This window comes from Pleurodeles waltl, chromosome 12 (genome assembly GCF_031143425.1).
Source record: "Pleurodeles waltl isolate 20211129_DDA chromosome 12, aPleWal1.hap1.20221129, whole genome shotgun sequence".
Taxonomy (NCBI): Eukaryota; Metazoa; Chordata; class Amphibia; order Caudata; family Salamandridae; genus Pleurodeles; species Pleurodeles waltl.
The window spans coordinates 352,394,152-352,407,565 of record NC_090451.1 but is presented as its reverse complement, the minus strand read 5'-3'; the positions used below and the strand labels follow the sequence as shown (position 1 = coordinate 352,407,565).

Here is a 13,414-nt window from a genome sequence, read left to right as displayed (position 1 = left end):
TATGGGATTCCATGTAGTTCTAGAGGTGTAGCGCAATCTCCAATCCATTATCTTGCTTGGACACTACAGGGTCATTATGCTGAAAACTTGAGTGGTCCTTGAAGCAGAGTGGGATGATCAATGCACGCTTAAGGTGACAGGAATAGACTCCTGTATGATAGACCTGTTGACCTAACCCGGAATATCACATGGAAATTAAGAAATCCTTATCTTATTGACAGAATGTTTGAGACTTTGATCCTTGAGGTGGCGCCAAGACATATGACAAGTTCATCGATTTGAAGGTGATAAGTTAGAACCTTACTTGGGGTAACTAGGAGACAATACTTGAAGGTCCTTCTTTATTACCTCTCTAATCTCTGCAGTTTTTGAATCAAAGAGGGATATGAGGTCCTCGCAGTATGGGATTAAGGTGATAGGTTGGTTCCTCTGGGTCAGAGCCTTCACAGAGAAGGTAGTCAGTTTAATGGGTTCCATGTTCTTCCTTGTTTTTGGTGCATTTTACAAAATGCTTTCAATCTACACCAGATTAGAATTTCCTGGCTGTACCATAAAACGATCTAGACATCAAAATGTTGATGACTCTCTAAGAAGACTAAGCTAATGAGGACGCTACAGGGCTTAAAACAATGGATGAGTTAAGGTTATGGTTATTCAGTTACACATAGCACATCTTAAACTTGTTCATACCCTGGCTCTTGTGGGGAGGGGAGGGGTTGTTGGTCTGAAAGCTTCTTACATTGCTGTTAATTTAAGAGCTCTTCACAACAGCAATAACGCGTACATGTGTGCATCATACAAACCAAAAGCCTTTCAAAACATGTGCTGTTGCTATTTCCTTCTTTAAAAAGTTGAGCCAATGACATGCTTTTTGGATGACAGCAGAGGCTGTCAGGATGGTGGTGTTCATAAATGGAATGTGCTAAGGACTATGAGTAAAGGAGTCACCTGAAAGGTAACTCTTATGCCCCAGCTTGTTACCCGTTCTTAACTAGTGGGTATGTTTCACAGTAACTGAGAACGAGAAAGAGAGGGAGACAGAGCAGCAAGGGGCAGCTTAGGCCTAGGCAAAGAGGCTGTGGAAAACTATTTGGACAGATCTTGCTTTGAGAATGGGAACACCTGTAGTCCCAGAATTCTCTGGACACCCTCCACAAGCTGTCACAGATTCATTGGTCAAAAGGCAGTTGATGAATGTTCCCCTCACTGAATGATGCAGTGCTTTTTAGGTCGAGTGCGCAAGCGCTCTGACGTGCTGTAATCTATCTGTAGGCTTTTAATCACGCTCACAGAACGCCCAGCTCTATCACTCGTTCATGGGCTTGCCTTTCAAAAATCCTCTATCATTATTGATAAATGTTTTACATTTGTTCCTCCTTGGGACGATTTTGTTACTGGCTTGGCCGTCGACCCTGCTACATGGATAAATGCATGTTTGCTGAAACATTTAACTGCAAGGAAACTTCTTTTTCCTTTTGTGTCTCTCCTTTGGGTGTGCAAGGGCTATGGCGGTTTGAATTGGCTCACTTATGTCAACTGTTTTACTTTTCATTTTTATCTATGGTGGCAAGAAAAGTCCAGTTAGGAATTTACAACGCTAATAGCTCTATCGCGAGACCCATTTCATTGCAAATGCTTGTTTTAGGTTGCAATCTAGAATTACCTCCATAACTGAAATCCTTCTCAGTGACATCAATGGATATTTGGATTTGTTTTCTGACAATCCTAAACTAGGTCCTGAGAATCAAACCAGGCGGGACCTTTTTCCTTCCTTGATGCTGATCAGATAGGACAAGCTTGCGGTGCCCGTTTTTTAGGGTCGAGCCTGCGTCGCTTGCGCATGCGTTTCGCTTGCAAGATGCTTTAGGAGTTAGAAAAGGGCTCGGAGCCCTGTCCATGTCACGTCAGTGTCTTTCATTGGTTCGTGGGCTTGCCTGTTAAAATCTGCTTGCTTTCATTAGTGGAAGGCATGCATACGTCATGCCTTTTCCAGTGGTAAGCCCTCCCCGAGCAGTTTATGGACCACTTTTTATCTTTGTTCGCAGCGCGATCTCGCTTGGCAGAAGTCGAGCGCTTTCCATGACATCCACCCTGTTACATAGTTAATTGTACTTTTGCCGGTTTCGTAGATAATTGCACTTTTACCGATAGGTTTCACTACGAGTGAACTGTAGCAGCGCGATCGCGCTCTTTTTTTCCATTTAATGTGGCAAAAAAAGTCCAGTTGGGCGTTTACAACTGCTAATAGCTCTAACTCGGAGAAATGCGAGACCCGTTGCATTGCAAATGCTTATTATTTTATATTCCCTAATCTTACAGGGCAGGTTCCATACAATACTACAAGCATGAGAAACAAAAAACAGGGCACGGGAATGGGAGGCGTAGAAAGAGGCAGGCTGCACAGACCCAGAAGGATGCACTGTTGGTGTTTGTGTATGTATGCGCAAGTACATTAAAAGTCAGATCCGTTGGCTTTGGCAATGCTTGTCTTTCTTTGGATTTAAGGTGGGTCGGATGTCTTTTGCTTAGCAGAAGTCAAACGTGGTCCATCAAGGCATCACAATCCGATAATCTATAATATATGTTACAGTCTAGGCCTTTAAAAATGAAAACTGTATGAACGGTATTGCAAGAGTGAATGGATGTGTCCTTTCTAGTTTAAATGACAGTCACATCTAAACACAATCTCAGAAGACGACTATGCCCAGATGTCATAACTAAGCTGTAAAACAGAAAAAAACTAATCTGTAAAGAAATGGCCTTTAAAACACGCATCTTGCTTACATCACGCTTCCTATGTGCCTCTGCTCACTAGGAATCAACACAGAACAGACTCGGCACTCAGAGGAGGTCAACATAAGACGTTAGCGCTTTGTAAAAGTATGTATTAAATACATGCCAGTCAGCGGTCTCTTCTTAAATCATTCATAACAAAAGCAAGAGGGGCGGACTACTACCATTCGAAGAACGTCTGTCGCTTCCGACTAATGTCATTTTCAGAAGCTGCCTTTGAGGGGCGCGGGGGAGGGGAGCCCTTCTTCACACGGCAGTCTGTGCATCAGAGCGGGCACCAGAAGCAAAGCAGATGGCAGTCCGGCGCAGAGCCAGCGCCCGCAGCGGTTCAGCTGCCCCCGCCACCTCCCACTAGCTTAGGGGCACTTACCGCTTCTGCTGCAGCACTTCATCAAGCGCCTCCTGTCGGTCCAGCAGCATCCGCTGAAGGTGCTTCATTTCTCGCTGGTAGCGCGCCGCCGACCCGGCGAAGTCCTCCTCTTGCTCGGTGAGCCTGTTCTGGATGTCTTCCACCTTCAGAGCCGCCCTCTGCTTGTACACCTGCGGGAGAGAAGGCGCGTGAGCAGCGAGTGGCCATGGTGGACTGCGAGCATGCACGCGGAGGAGGGGAGCACCGTTAGCGGCGGCTCCCTCGCGCCCTGCTGAGTCAGGTACGTTCTAATGCCTCAAAATACCAACCACCCCCATTATATGGCGCTTCATACAATAACTGTAGGTATTTGAGACTCCGCTTACAAACCCCTTAATGATGAAAGGCGGAGTTGGCCTTGTAGAGAATTCGAACCCGTGATCTGCAGATCACATGAAGTGTCAGCACTGACTCACCGAGCCATATTGCCGGTGACAGCTGCAACCTACTCTTATATGTTGTGCCGGACATGTGTGAAAGCAGAACAATTAGCTGCATATTTGGATCCGACAGTAAGTGCTATGTGCGTAAGGAATTCGCTCAACTCACTAAGGCAAGCTAGTTAGTCTAATGTGACAACGAGCAACTCGTCTGCAGAAGCCCGCAATATCAGTTTAATTAGCTTCCCAAGGATATGTTGCTAACAAAATACAGCTATGAGCAGCGTAGACAAGTGACATAAGATGAACGGCTATTTTCACACACCCGTGACTTGTGTAATGTGCAGTACATGTCGGCATCATTACACCTGTGGACAGACAATAGATCAAACCAGTCTCTGTGGGAAAATAAGAATGTAGCATACTAGAAAAAAGGTGTTTACTCAAGGACCCGTCACTAGCTGTTTCCACGCGAGTGATTCAGGCTAGATTTGTTTTCCTGTTGGATGAATGAACATCTCGAGAACAAAAAGTGCAAAGGAAACGACTGGGAGGCGATCACTAAAGGACCGGGAGAAGGCTGTGACTGCGGAATCCAGAGTTAACGTGCTCCGGTGTTCAGTAAACCACCTCCCACCCGAAGTAAGGCGGGTTTCAGGGAGCAAACTCGTTATCACGTTTAAATAGTTCTGTTTTCATTGCTCATCCACCATGAACAGTTTGATTAATAAGCCACTGAACGTGTCACCGACGTCCACGCGCTTCAAGACCGGTGTGAACTACTGAAGAACGCGCAAGGCCTTTCTGCACACTCGTCTTAAAATTGTATAGGAGCACGAGCGTGAGAGAACCTGGCCTAGCATGTTGGCATGCAGTACACAGCTTACAAGTCAACGTGTAATGCTAGGTGTGGGTGTTAATGTCCCAAAACAATCCCGAAACTTCGTATATGTTGCAATTGTAATATCACGACTTTTTATTGTACGTCATTGGAAGGAAAAAAACTTCCACGAGCCTTACAATGATGGGAACGTTTATGGCATTTTACCACCTGGAAGCTGTTATTATGGAAGAAAAAGGCAAAAAAAAGTTCCGAGAAGATTTTATGAGGTAAGGGGCATTTGAAACGGTAGGGGAAATCATGGATGACTATGTTAAATAAGTGGGAATCGACCGTATTATTGCATAATATTTTGGTGACAAATTTAACCAAATCGGAGGATTACTTTGTGCTCTTCTTTATTTAAATACAAAAAAAAAAAGTGAGTCCACGTATGGCAGACCTACATAGTGCTTTAAGCGGAATGAATAATGTGGGCAGGGTCTCTGAGGGCACAATGGCCTAATACAACTAAGGATCCTTTACCAAAGGAGTAGCCAATGTAACTACGAGTGTGGCTTAATACAAGTGGACTGGAATCTTGTGCAAGACAAGTTCTTAAACCGAGACTTACTGGACAAGGGGTAGTAATAGCTCATCCACAATCAAGGTAACAGTTTATATCACACCCACGTGGGCTGCATGCAATAAAACATTTGACAAGATACATGAAAATTTAACTAGCACAATGCTTTAAAATTATTAACATTTACTGTTTGGTTTCTTATACACATGCCTCAGAGCAGAGGTGCCCAGCGCAAGTAAAGCTCCACGCTATAGTTTCAGGATTACCACTAACTAGACACACGAGGTCCATTTGGTTTCACTGTATGTACACTAATCTTATGTCTGTATTTTGAAAATCTGCATGGTTATGGCACGAACAGAAAATAGGCCTGGGCACCGAAATAAAAGTGGACCCCGTGAGTGAACCAGTTCGCTATTTAAAAAAAAAAAAAAAAAAAAAACTGTCCCACTTCCAATCGGGGCAGTATTTAATTTACATGCTGTGTAGACTTGAAGACATGAGAAGAATGCATGCATGCATTTGTGCATGCTGCAGGAATTTTTGTGGTAATATCAGATAACTTAACAGTAAGGCACACAAACAACCCTCACACTGACCTGTCAGCAGTGGTGGCTTCTCCGTTTGGGCGGAGGAGCACCCCCATCCCCCCGCCAGCAGCTGCACAACCTTTACCAGAAAACAATCAAACTCTCTTTATGATTTTTTTCTGGTAAAGGGGGCGGGGCCACGGGGTGATGTGCACTGAGGGGGAGTGCACAGGACTCCCCTTCAAAGCGCATGTGTGTTTGGCCGGCCAAACACGTGCACAGGGCTTTCTCCAGTCCAGCAACACGGTTGCTGGGCTGGAGAGAGCCTGCACAGGATCCCAGTCTGCCTGGGAGCGTCCACCCTGGGCGCTCCCAGCCAATCCTGACACTGCTCTAAGCAGCATCAGGATTGGCGCAGGGCAGGCTGGGAGCCTGTGCCTGCAGAGCCAGCGAGGAAGCAGCGGAGCATCTGCGAAGGTACATTTTTTTCCCTTTTTAAAAATTTTTTTAATATTTATTTCCCCTGATTCCCCACGTGCACGCTGCCCCGCCCCTTCCGTGCATGTGAGCGCTACTGACTGTCAGACCAGCCCTTCTGATACTCCCTGATTGCCCTTTATACCCATCTGATCCTGGTCTGCTGGACCTACATTGGGCATCCTGCCTTAGAGTATCCTTACTTACCAGACGAAAGAAATTGATGCAAAGAAGAGAGAACCTTAATTGAGAAGTGCTGGTCTTGGCCCTCTTTGCAAAGTCGCCCACAAACCTTTTGCCTCCACCCCTCCTGACTTGCTGAATTAATTTTTGTTGGCTTTAGGACTCTGTGCATGTTACCACTGCTAACCAGTGCTAAAATGCTTGTGCTTGCCCCTTTAAACATGGTAAATTTGTCTTACCCCCCGAATTGGCATATTTAATTTACTTGCAAGTCCCTAGTAAAGTGGTATACCCTATACCCAGGGCTGGCTAATTAAATGCTGCAAGTGGGCCTGAAGAACTTGTTGTGCCACCCACTTAAGTAGTCGTTTAAAACCTATCTCAGGCCTGCCCATTGCAGCCTATGCATGCAGTTTTAAACTGTCATTTCGACCTGGCAAAATAAACCTTCTGACAGACCTAAACCTTCCTACCTCCCATGGGTAGGCCCTAAGTAGCCCATAGGTTAGGGTAAATTTTAAAAAACTGGACATGTACTTTTAAGGTTCACATGTCCTTGTAGTGAAAAACTCAAATTTGTTTTTCACTATTGTAATGCCTACCTCTCCAATATGATAACACTGGTTTGCTACTTTATTAAATTTTTTGTATACATTTTTTTTATTAACATTTTTTATTCCAAATACAACAGTACAATGTTTTAGGTTTAACAAATTACAATAAGTCATGTTTATCAGATGCTTCCAAAACTCCCTCTCCCACCCCTACCCTCTGCTCCACTGACTCAAACATGTTGATTTATCATCATAGGTACAATTCTATGCATTGTACAGGGGACATCAAATTGGAGCACATGGTCACTAGTATACCAACTCTACCATAATTCACAACCCCCCAAAGACTACAGAAGTTGCTTTCACTTCATAGTGCTTACCAGGTATAAAAGTAGGTCTCTCAGACCCACTCTTCAGTACACTCCAGGACCTGTGAATACTAAAGTACTGCCTTGCTGTCCTGCTCTCTGAGAAGGAAGAGTGGACCTGCACCCTTTATCCTAGGCAGAGGTGACTCCAAGGGTCAGCTGACGGTCTGCTCTGTGCTACAGGGACACCACAAGCCAATGGCGTAACAACTGGAGCCCCCCCCCCCCCTGCTAAGAACATGGAGGCCTCCTCCTCTCGACTCACTCAAGCCAGGTGCTTTTCTGAGGGGGGTCCCTGCAGGGGCCTTTGTTATGCCACTGCAAGAAGCTCGAGATGCCTATCTGCAACTGCCCAGCTAGCCTGCTGCACTGGACCTGCAACTAGACCACCCTGAGCCCCGCTGAACTCTGCTGGAGTCGGTTACTGATCCCCAAGTGGTGCCTCTCAGGTCCCAGAACATTGGTGTGGCATCAGTTGAGCTCCAACTAGCAGAATAGGAGTAATTCTGAAATGTTGGCCTCTTCGTAACCAAGCCAGTTCATGCCATGATCCTGCCGCTGGTGCCAACTGCCAATGTGAATCTCCGGTGAACCTGACTTTTCCTGCTACAGTAACTACCAGCGACAACCAGGTACATGCGATCTGCACTTCATGTTAGAGCATCAACAGTCAGCAGTGACCGCCAAAGCAAAGCTCCAGCAATGACCATCTGCGAGGCCCGACAGGATATTCAATCTACAGGGACGACCGTTCATGAGGCCTGGCCTGCTTTTCACGCTACAGCAACAACCGCTCTTGATGCTCTCCCTGCTCATCGCAGCCTCATACACTGCGAACGGAACTCTTTGCGCTGGACTTTAGGAAGTCACTTTAACAGTGGGATTAACCTGGTCCCTGAATCTGGCCCATGCTCTGAGGTCAGCCTGAACTTGTGACTTTCATGTGGTATCGCATGACCAGACAATTGCAAATGATGCTTTAAATCTTAAAAATTGTATATCTCCGGTTTTACCAATTGTATTTTTGTTGTTTTGGTGTCAAATCATGAATTACATTTTAATCTGTTTCTAAATTGCTGTGGGTTTTCTTGTGTGGTGTTTTCACTTTATTACTGTTTAAGTGCTGCATAAATGCTTTACAAATTGCCTCTAAGTTAAGTCTGACTGCTCTTTGTAGGAGGCTGGCCTGGCTTACAGTGGGTACCTGATGGTACTTACACCTTGTGCCAAGTCCAGTTATCCCTTATTAGTAGATTAGTAGTGTTCTAGCAGTTTAGGCTGATAGAGATAGCTATAGCAGAGCAGCTTAGGCTGAACTAGGAGACATGTAAAGCTCCTACTATACCACTTATATCATATAGCACTATATCACAAGAATCACAATACTCAGAGTTACTAAAAATAAAGGTACTTTATTTTAGTGACAATGTGCCAAAAATATCTCAGAGGATATACTCCCTTAGGAGGTAAGTAAAATACACAAAATATACACAAACTAAAATCAGGTAAGTAAACAGTTAGAAAAGTAGTGCAAACACTGTAGAATACAATAGGATGCAATAGGCCTAGGGGCAACACAAACCATACACTAAGAAAGTGGAATGCAAACCACTTAGGGACCCCAGGACTAGTGTAGTGTGTAGAGGGTCTCTGGGAGTGTAAGAAAACACTAAGGGTGTCCAAGATACCCCACCCCAAGACCCTGAAAAGTAGGAGTAAAGTTACCCTACTTCCCCAGAAACACACTAAAGTCGTGATAGGTGATTCTGCAAAGACCACAACTGACTGCAAAGCACTAAAGACGGATTCCTGGACCTGAGGACCTATAAAGGAAGGGGACCAAGCTCAAGAGTCACGAAAGTGTCCGGGGGGGGGGCAGGAGCCCATTAAACCCCGGATGAAGGTGCAAAATGTCTGCCTCTGGGTGGAAGAAGCTGAAGATTCTGCAACAACGGAAGATGCCAGGAACTTCTCCTTTGTACAGATGTCGTCCCACGGAATGCTGGAGAATGCAGATTTGTTTCCTTGCAGAAAGACCGCAAACAAGCCTTGATAGCTACAAGGGTTGTGGTTGAAGAAAATGGGTGCTGCCCGGGCCCAGGAAGGACCAGGAGGTCGCCACTTGGACGAGGAGACAGAGGTGGCTCTCAGCAACACAGAGCCCTTGCAGAAGCAGGCAGCACACGCAGAAGAACTTTAACACAGGTTCAAGAAAACTGAGCACGGCGGTCGTCTCAACACTACAAAGGAGGGTCCAACGAAGCCGGTGGTCAACTCAGCGAGTTGAGCAATGCAGGACAGAGTGCTGGGGACCTGGGCTGTGCTGTGCACAAAGGATTCCTTGCAAAAGTGCACAGAAGCCATAGCAGCTGCAGTTCACGCAGTACACAGGATTACTGTCTGGCGTGAGGAGGCAAGGACTCACCTCCACCAAATTTGGACAGATGGACCACTGGACTGTTGGGGTCACTTGGATCCAGCTCCTGTGTTCCAGGGACCACGCTCGTCATGATGAGAGGGGACCCAGAGGACCGGTGAAGCAGAAGTTTGGTGCCTGCGTTAGCAGGTGGAAGATTCCGTCGTCCTACGGGAGATTTCTTCTTGGCTTCCAGTGCAGGGTGAAGGCAGACAGCCCCCAGAGCATGCACCACCAGGAAACTGTCGAGAAAGCCGGCAGGATTAGGCATTACACTGTTGCTGGTAGTCTTCTTGCTACTTTGCTGCAGTTTTGCAGGCGTCCTGGAGCAGTCAACGGTCGATCCTTGGCAGAAGTGGAAGAGGGAGATGCAGAGGAACTCTGGTGAGCTCTTGCATTCATTATCTGAAGAGAAGCCCATAGGATAGACCTAAATAGCCCTCAGAGGAGGATTGGCCACCTAGTCAGGTAAGCACCTATCAGAAGGGGTCTTTGACATCACCTAATGGCATTGGCCACTCAGAGGCCTCCATTGTTCCCTCACACCTCTGCATTCAAGATGGCAGAGGTCTGGGACACACTGGAGGAGCTCTGAGTACCACCCCTGGGGTGGTGATGGACAGGGGAGTGGTCACTCCCCAATCCTTTGTCCAGTTTCGCACCAGAGCAGGGGCTGGGGGATCCCTGAACCGGAGTAGACTGGTTTATGCAAGGATGTCACCATCTGTGCCCTTCAAAGCATTTCCAGAGGCTAGGAGAGGCTACTCCTCTCAGGCCCTTAACACCTATTTCCAAAGGGAGAGGGGGTAACACCCTCTCTCAGAGGAAATCCTTTGTTCTTCCTTCCTGAGACTGGGCTGCCCAGACCCCAGGAGGGCAGAAGCCTGTCTGTGGGTTGGCAGCAGCGGTAGCTGCAGTGAAAACCCCAGAGAGCTGGTTTGGCAGTACCCGGGGTCCATGCTGGAGCCCCGGGATGCATGGAATTGGCACCCCAATACCAGATTTGGCATGGGGGGACAATTCCGTGATCTTAGACATGTTACATGGCCATATTCGGAGTTACCATTGTGAAGCTACATATAGGTATTGACCTATATGTAGTACACGTGTGTAATGGTGTCCCCGCACTCACAAAGTCCGGGGAAATTGCCCTGAACTACGTGGGGGTACATTGGCTAGTGCCAGGGTGCCCTCACACTTAGTAACTTTGCACCTAACCTTCACTAAGTGAGGGTTAGACATTTAGGTGACTTATAAGTTACTTAAGTGCAGTGTAAAATGGCTGTGAAATAACGTGGACGTTATTTCACTCAGGCCACAGTGGCAGTCCTGTGTAATATTGGTCTGAGCTCCCTATGGGTGGCAAAAGAAATGTTGCAGCCTATAGGGATCTCCTGGAACCCCAATACCCTGGGTACCTAGGTACCATATACTAGGGAATTATAAGGGTGTTCCAGTGTGCCAATTAGAATTGAAGAAAATGGTCACTAGCCTGCAGTGACAATTTTAAAGGCAGAGAGAGCATAAGCACTGAGGTTCTGATTAGCAGAGCCTCGGTGACACAGTTGGGCACCACACAGGGAACACATTCAGGCCACAAACTGATTACTGGGGTCCTGGCTAGCAGGATCCCAGTGAGACAGGAAAAAACAAACTGACACACAAGTAAAAATGGGGGTAACATGCCAGGCAAGATGGTACTTTCCTACACTCTTGTGCCAAGCTACCAGAGGGTTAAGCATAGGTTATTTTAGTTACTTTTTTGTGGTTTATCCTGAGGAAGATTGTGGCTGCTGCTTGAAGGGGGGTTCACTCCTTCAAATAACCCAGTTTCTCATAAGGAGGAGAAATGCTGTAGGCACTGGTATTAGAACACAAAGGAAACAGCACAAATGGATTCAAAGCTCATTGTTGCATATCCGACAAATGAAAAAATCTAGACCCCCTACCCAACCTTGCATCATCAATCATCACCAGCAAGAGTAAAGATGCCCCTTTGTTTGATGATGTCTCTTTGCGTTCTTATTTTACCCTTCTCAAAAAGATAAAAATACAGTCAGTCCCTCTGGCGTATGAAGCTGCTATGAAGAGCTCTGCAGGAGACGTGTAAGCCCCCTGAGCTACCATCCCGAAGAGGGGATCTGGTGCCAACTACCTGCTGGAATGGGCTGAGCCAAATACACTGCAAGAGCATAGCCGTACTGGGGTTTCAGCTCACACTAAGAAAGAGGTTACTGGGGGTGCAATGTGAATGTGTCAGTACTCTGCTGACATGATAGTGCACACAGCGACCCAGGACTTAAGTGCACCACGAGAGCTGTGTGGATGTTGTAGTGCCGTGAAATCAGCGTGGAGGCACTGGGAGAGCTCTGGCGATGCTTCATTTTATGGGTGAACATACAGACTGCCGGTCAGGCTAACTGCCCTTTTTAAGAGCTCTTTGGCTTTCTCATTGCTCGTGCCTAAAGAAGCTAGGATAGGTGTGCTCGGAGGTTCCATGGATATTTCAGTGTCAGTAAATGAGTTGACTAATGATGAGAGTCAGGGCTGTGGTGGATTGTGTGAGCACACTTGATGTCGCTACACACGTTTCATGCCAGAAGAAAGGTGCACTGGAGGAAGTCAGAGAAAGTAATAATCCTCGAATGGGACTTCATTGGATACAGTAGCATTGTGAGACATCCATGGTCCACCACTATCCAAGGAGAATAGTGCTTTTATCCATCCCATGATTAGCACATTCTTCGCCTCACCCATTCACACCCTGCCCTTCTTTTATCCATCCCGTCCTTACCATATTCCTCACTTCTCCACTTCACTTCCTGCCCTTCTGTTATCCACCTCTTTCTTACGACATTCCTAGCCTCTCCCATTCACACCCTGCCGTTCCTTTATCAATCGCATCCTTAAACACATTCACCTTTCCCCACTCACATACTGCCCTTTTTTATCCACCTCTTTCTTAACACACTCCTCACCTCTCACAACCACACTCTGCCCTTGTCTCACATTCTTCGTGGCCCTTCTTGTAGTGACCCTATCCTTAGCACATTCCTTGCCGCTCATTCCATCCTGCCCTTATTGTAGCCACCCAATCCTTAGCACATTCCTCGCTGCTTCCATTCACGACTTGCCCTCCTTTTATCCACATCTTTCTTAACACTTTGCTCTGCTCTTCTGGTCACACCCAGCCCTCTCTCTTCTAATCCCTCTTTCTGATCTCATTCCTCACCACTTCCGTTCAGAGCTGCCATTCTTCTTCCATTCCATCCTTTCCACACCACATTCATCACCACCTTCCCAGCAAACAGGCAAAGAAGGACTACAGTGCCCTCATCACTCGCCCATAGGAGCCTCTGCCTTGCATCCCTGGCTTCTTCTCATCCTGCCCTAGTTAAGGGTTGAAAAAGAAACGCAGCATTGGTCGGTGGGCTGGAGAAGGAGCGGTGATAGCTGGATACAATTAGTTCACAGTTCGTGCCCAGCCCTCCATCTCCTCATCCTACTTCCACCTGGCTCATCTCATTTGGTTGTGGCTGTGGATCCAGACTTCATCAGCTTATCTACACAATTTATTCTCATTTTGGGGTGGATAACTGCCGATGGGAACATTCCTGATGCTTAGTAACGAGGCCTGGATCGTCTCCCTGCATGTGCTACAAATAGGAATTCACGCTCCAACTGAGCTGGAATCTCTTGTGGTCCTCCCCATAACTCCAGACCTCACCTGCCTACAGGGTGTGTCTAACACTAAGCTGGGGCATTACCCCAGCCTTGCCTAGGGTTTCCACCTGGCCAGTATTTTTATGTCAAGGATGGTACAAAACAGGGGGAAAATAAGGAAAATCCGGTATTTTTCCCTTTGAAATCTATACCTAAAAGCAAATATTTGACGGAA

At 46.6% G+C, this 13,414-nt stretch overlaps 2 protein-coding genes across 4 annotated transcripts in view; one reads left to right on the top strand and one right to left on the bottom strand.

Annotated features, from left to right (window-relative positions):
- Positions 1–13,414, bottom strand: part of CEP89 (centrosomal protein 89) — a 1,116,496-nt gene that overhangs the window by 151,109 nt on the left and 951,973 nt on the right. For all 3 annotated transcript variants that reach the window (XM_069216542.1, XM_069216544.1, XM_069216543.1), the window contains one exon: positions 3,164–3,333. In XM_069216542.1, the coding sequence (XP_069072643.1) occupies positions 3,164–3,333 (170 nt within the window). The remainder of the gene's footprint in view (positions 1–3,163; positions 3,334–13,414) is intronic.
- Positions 3,330–13,414, top strand: part of LOC138267532 (E3 ubiquitin-protein ligase RNF182-like) — a 56,683-nt gene continuing 46,598 nt past the window's right edge. The window contains exon 1 of the mRNA XM_069216545.1: positions 3,330–3,443. The gene's annotated coding sequence lies outside the window, so the exon portion shown is untranslated. The remainder of the gene's footprint in view (positions 3,444–13,414) is intronic.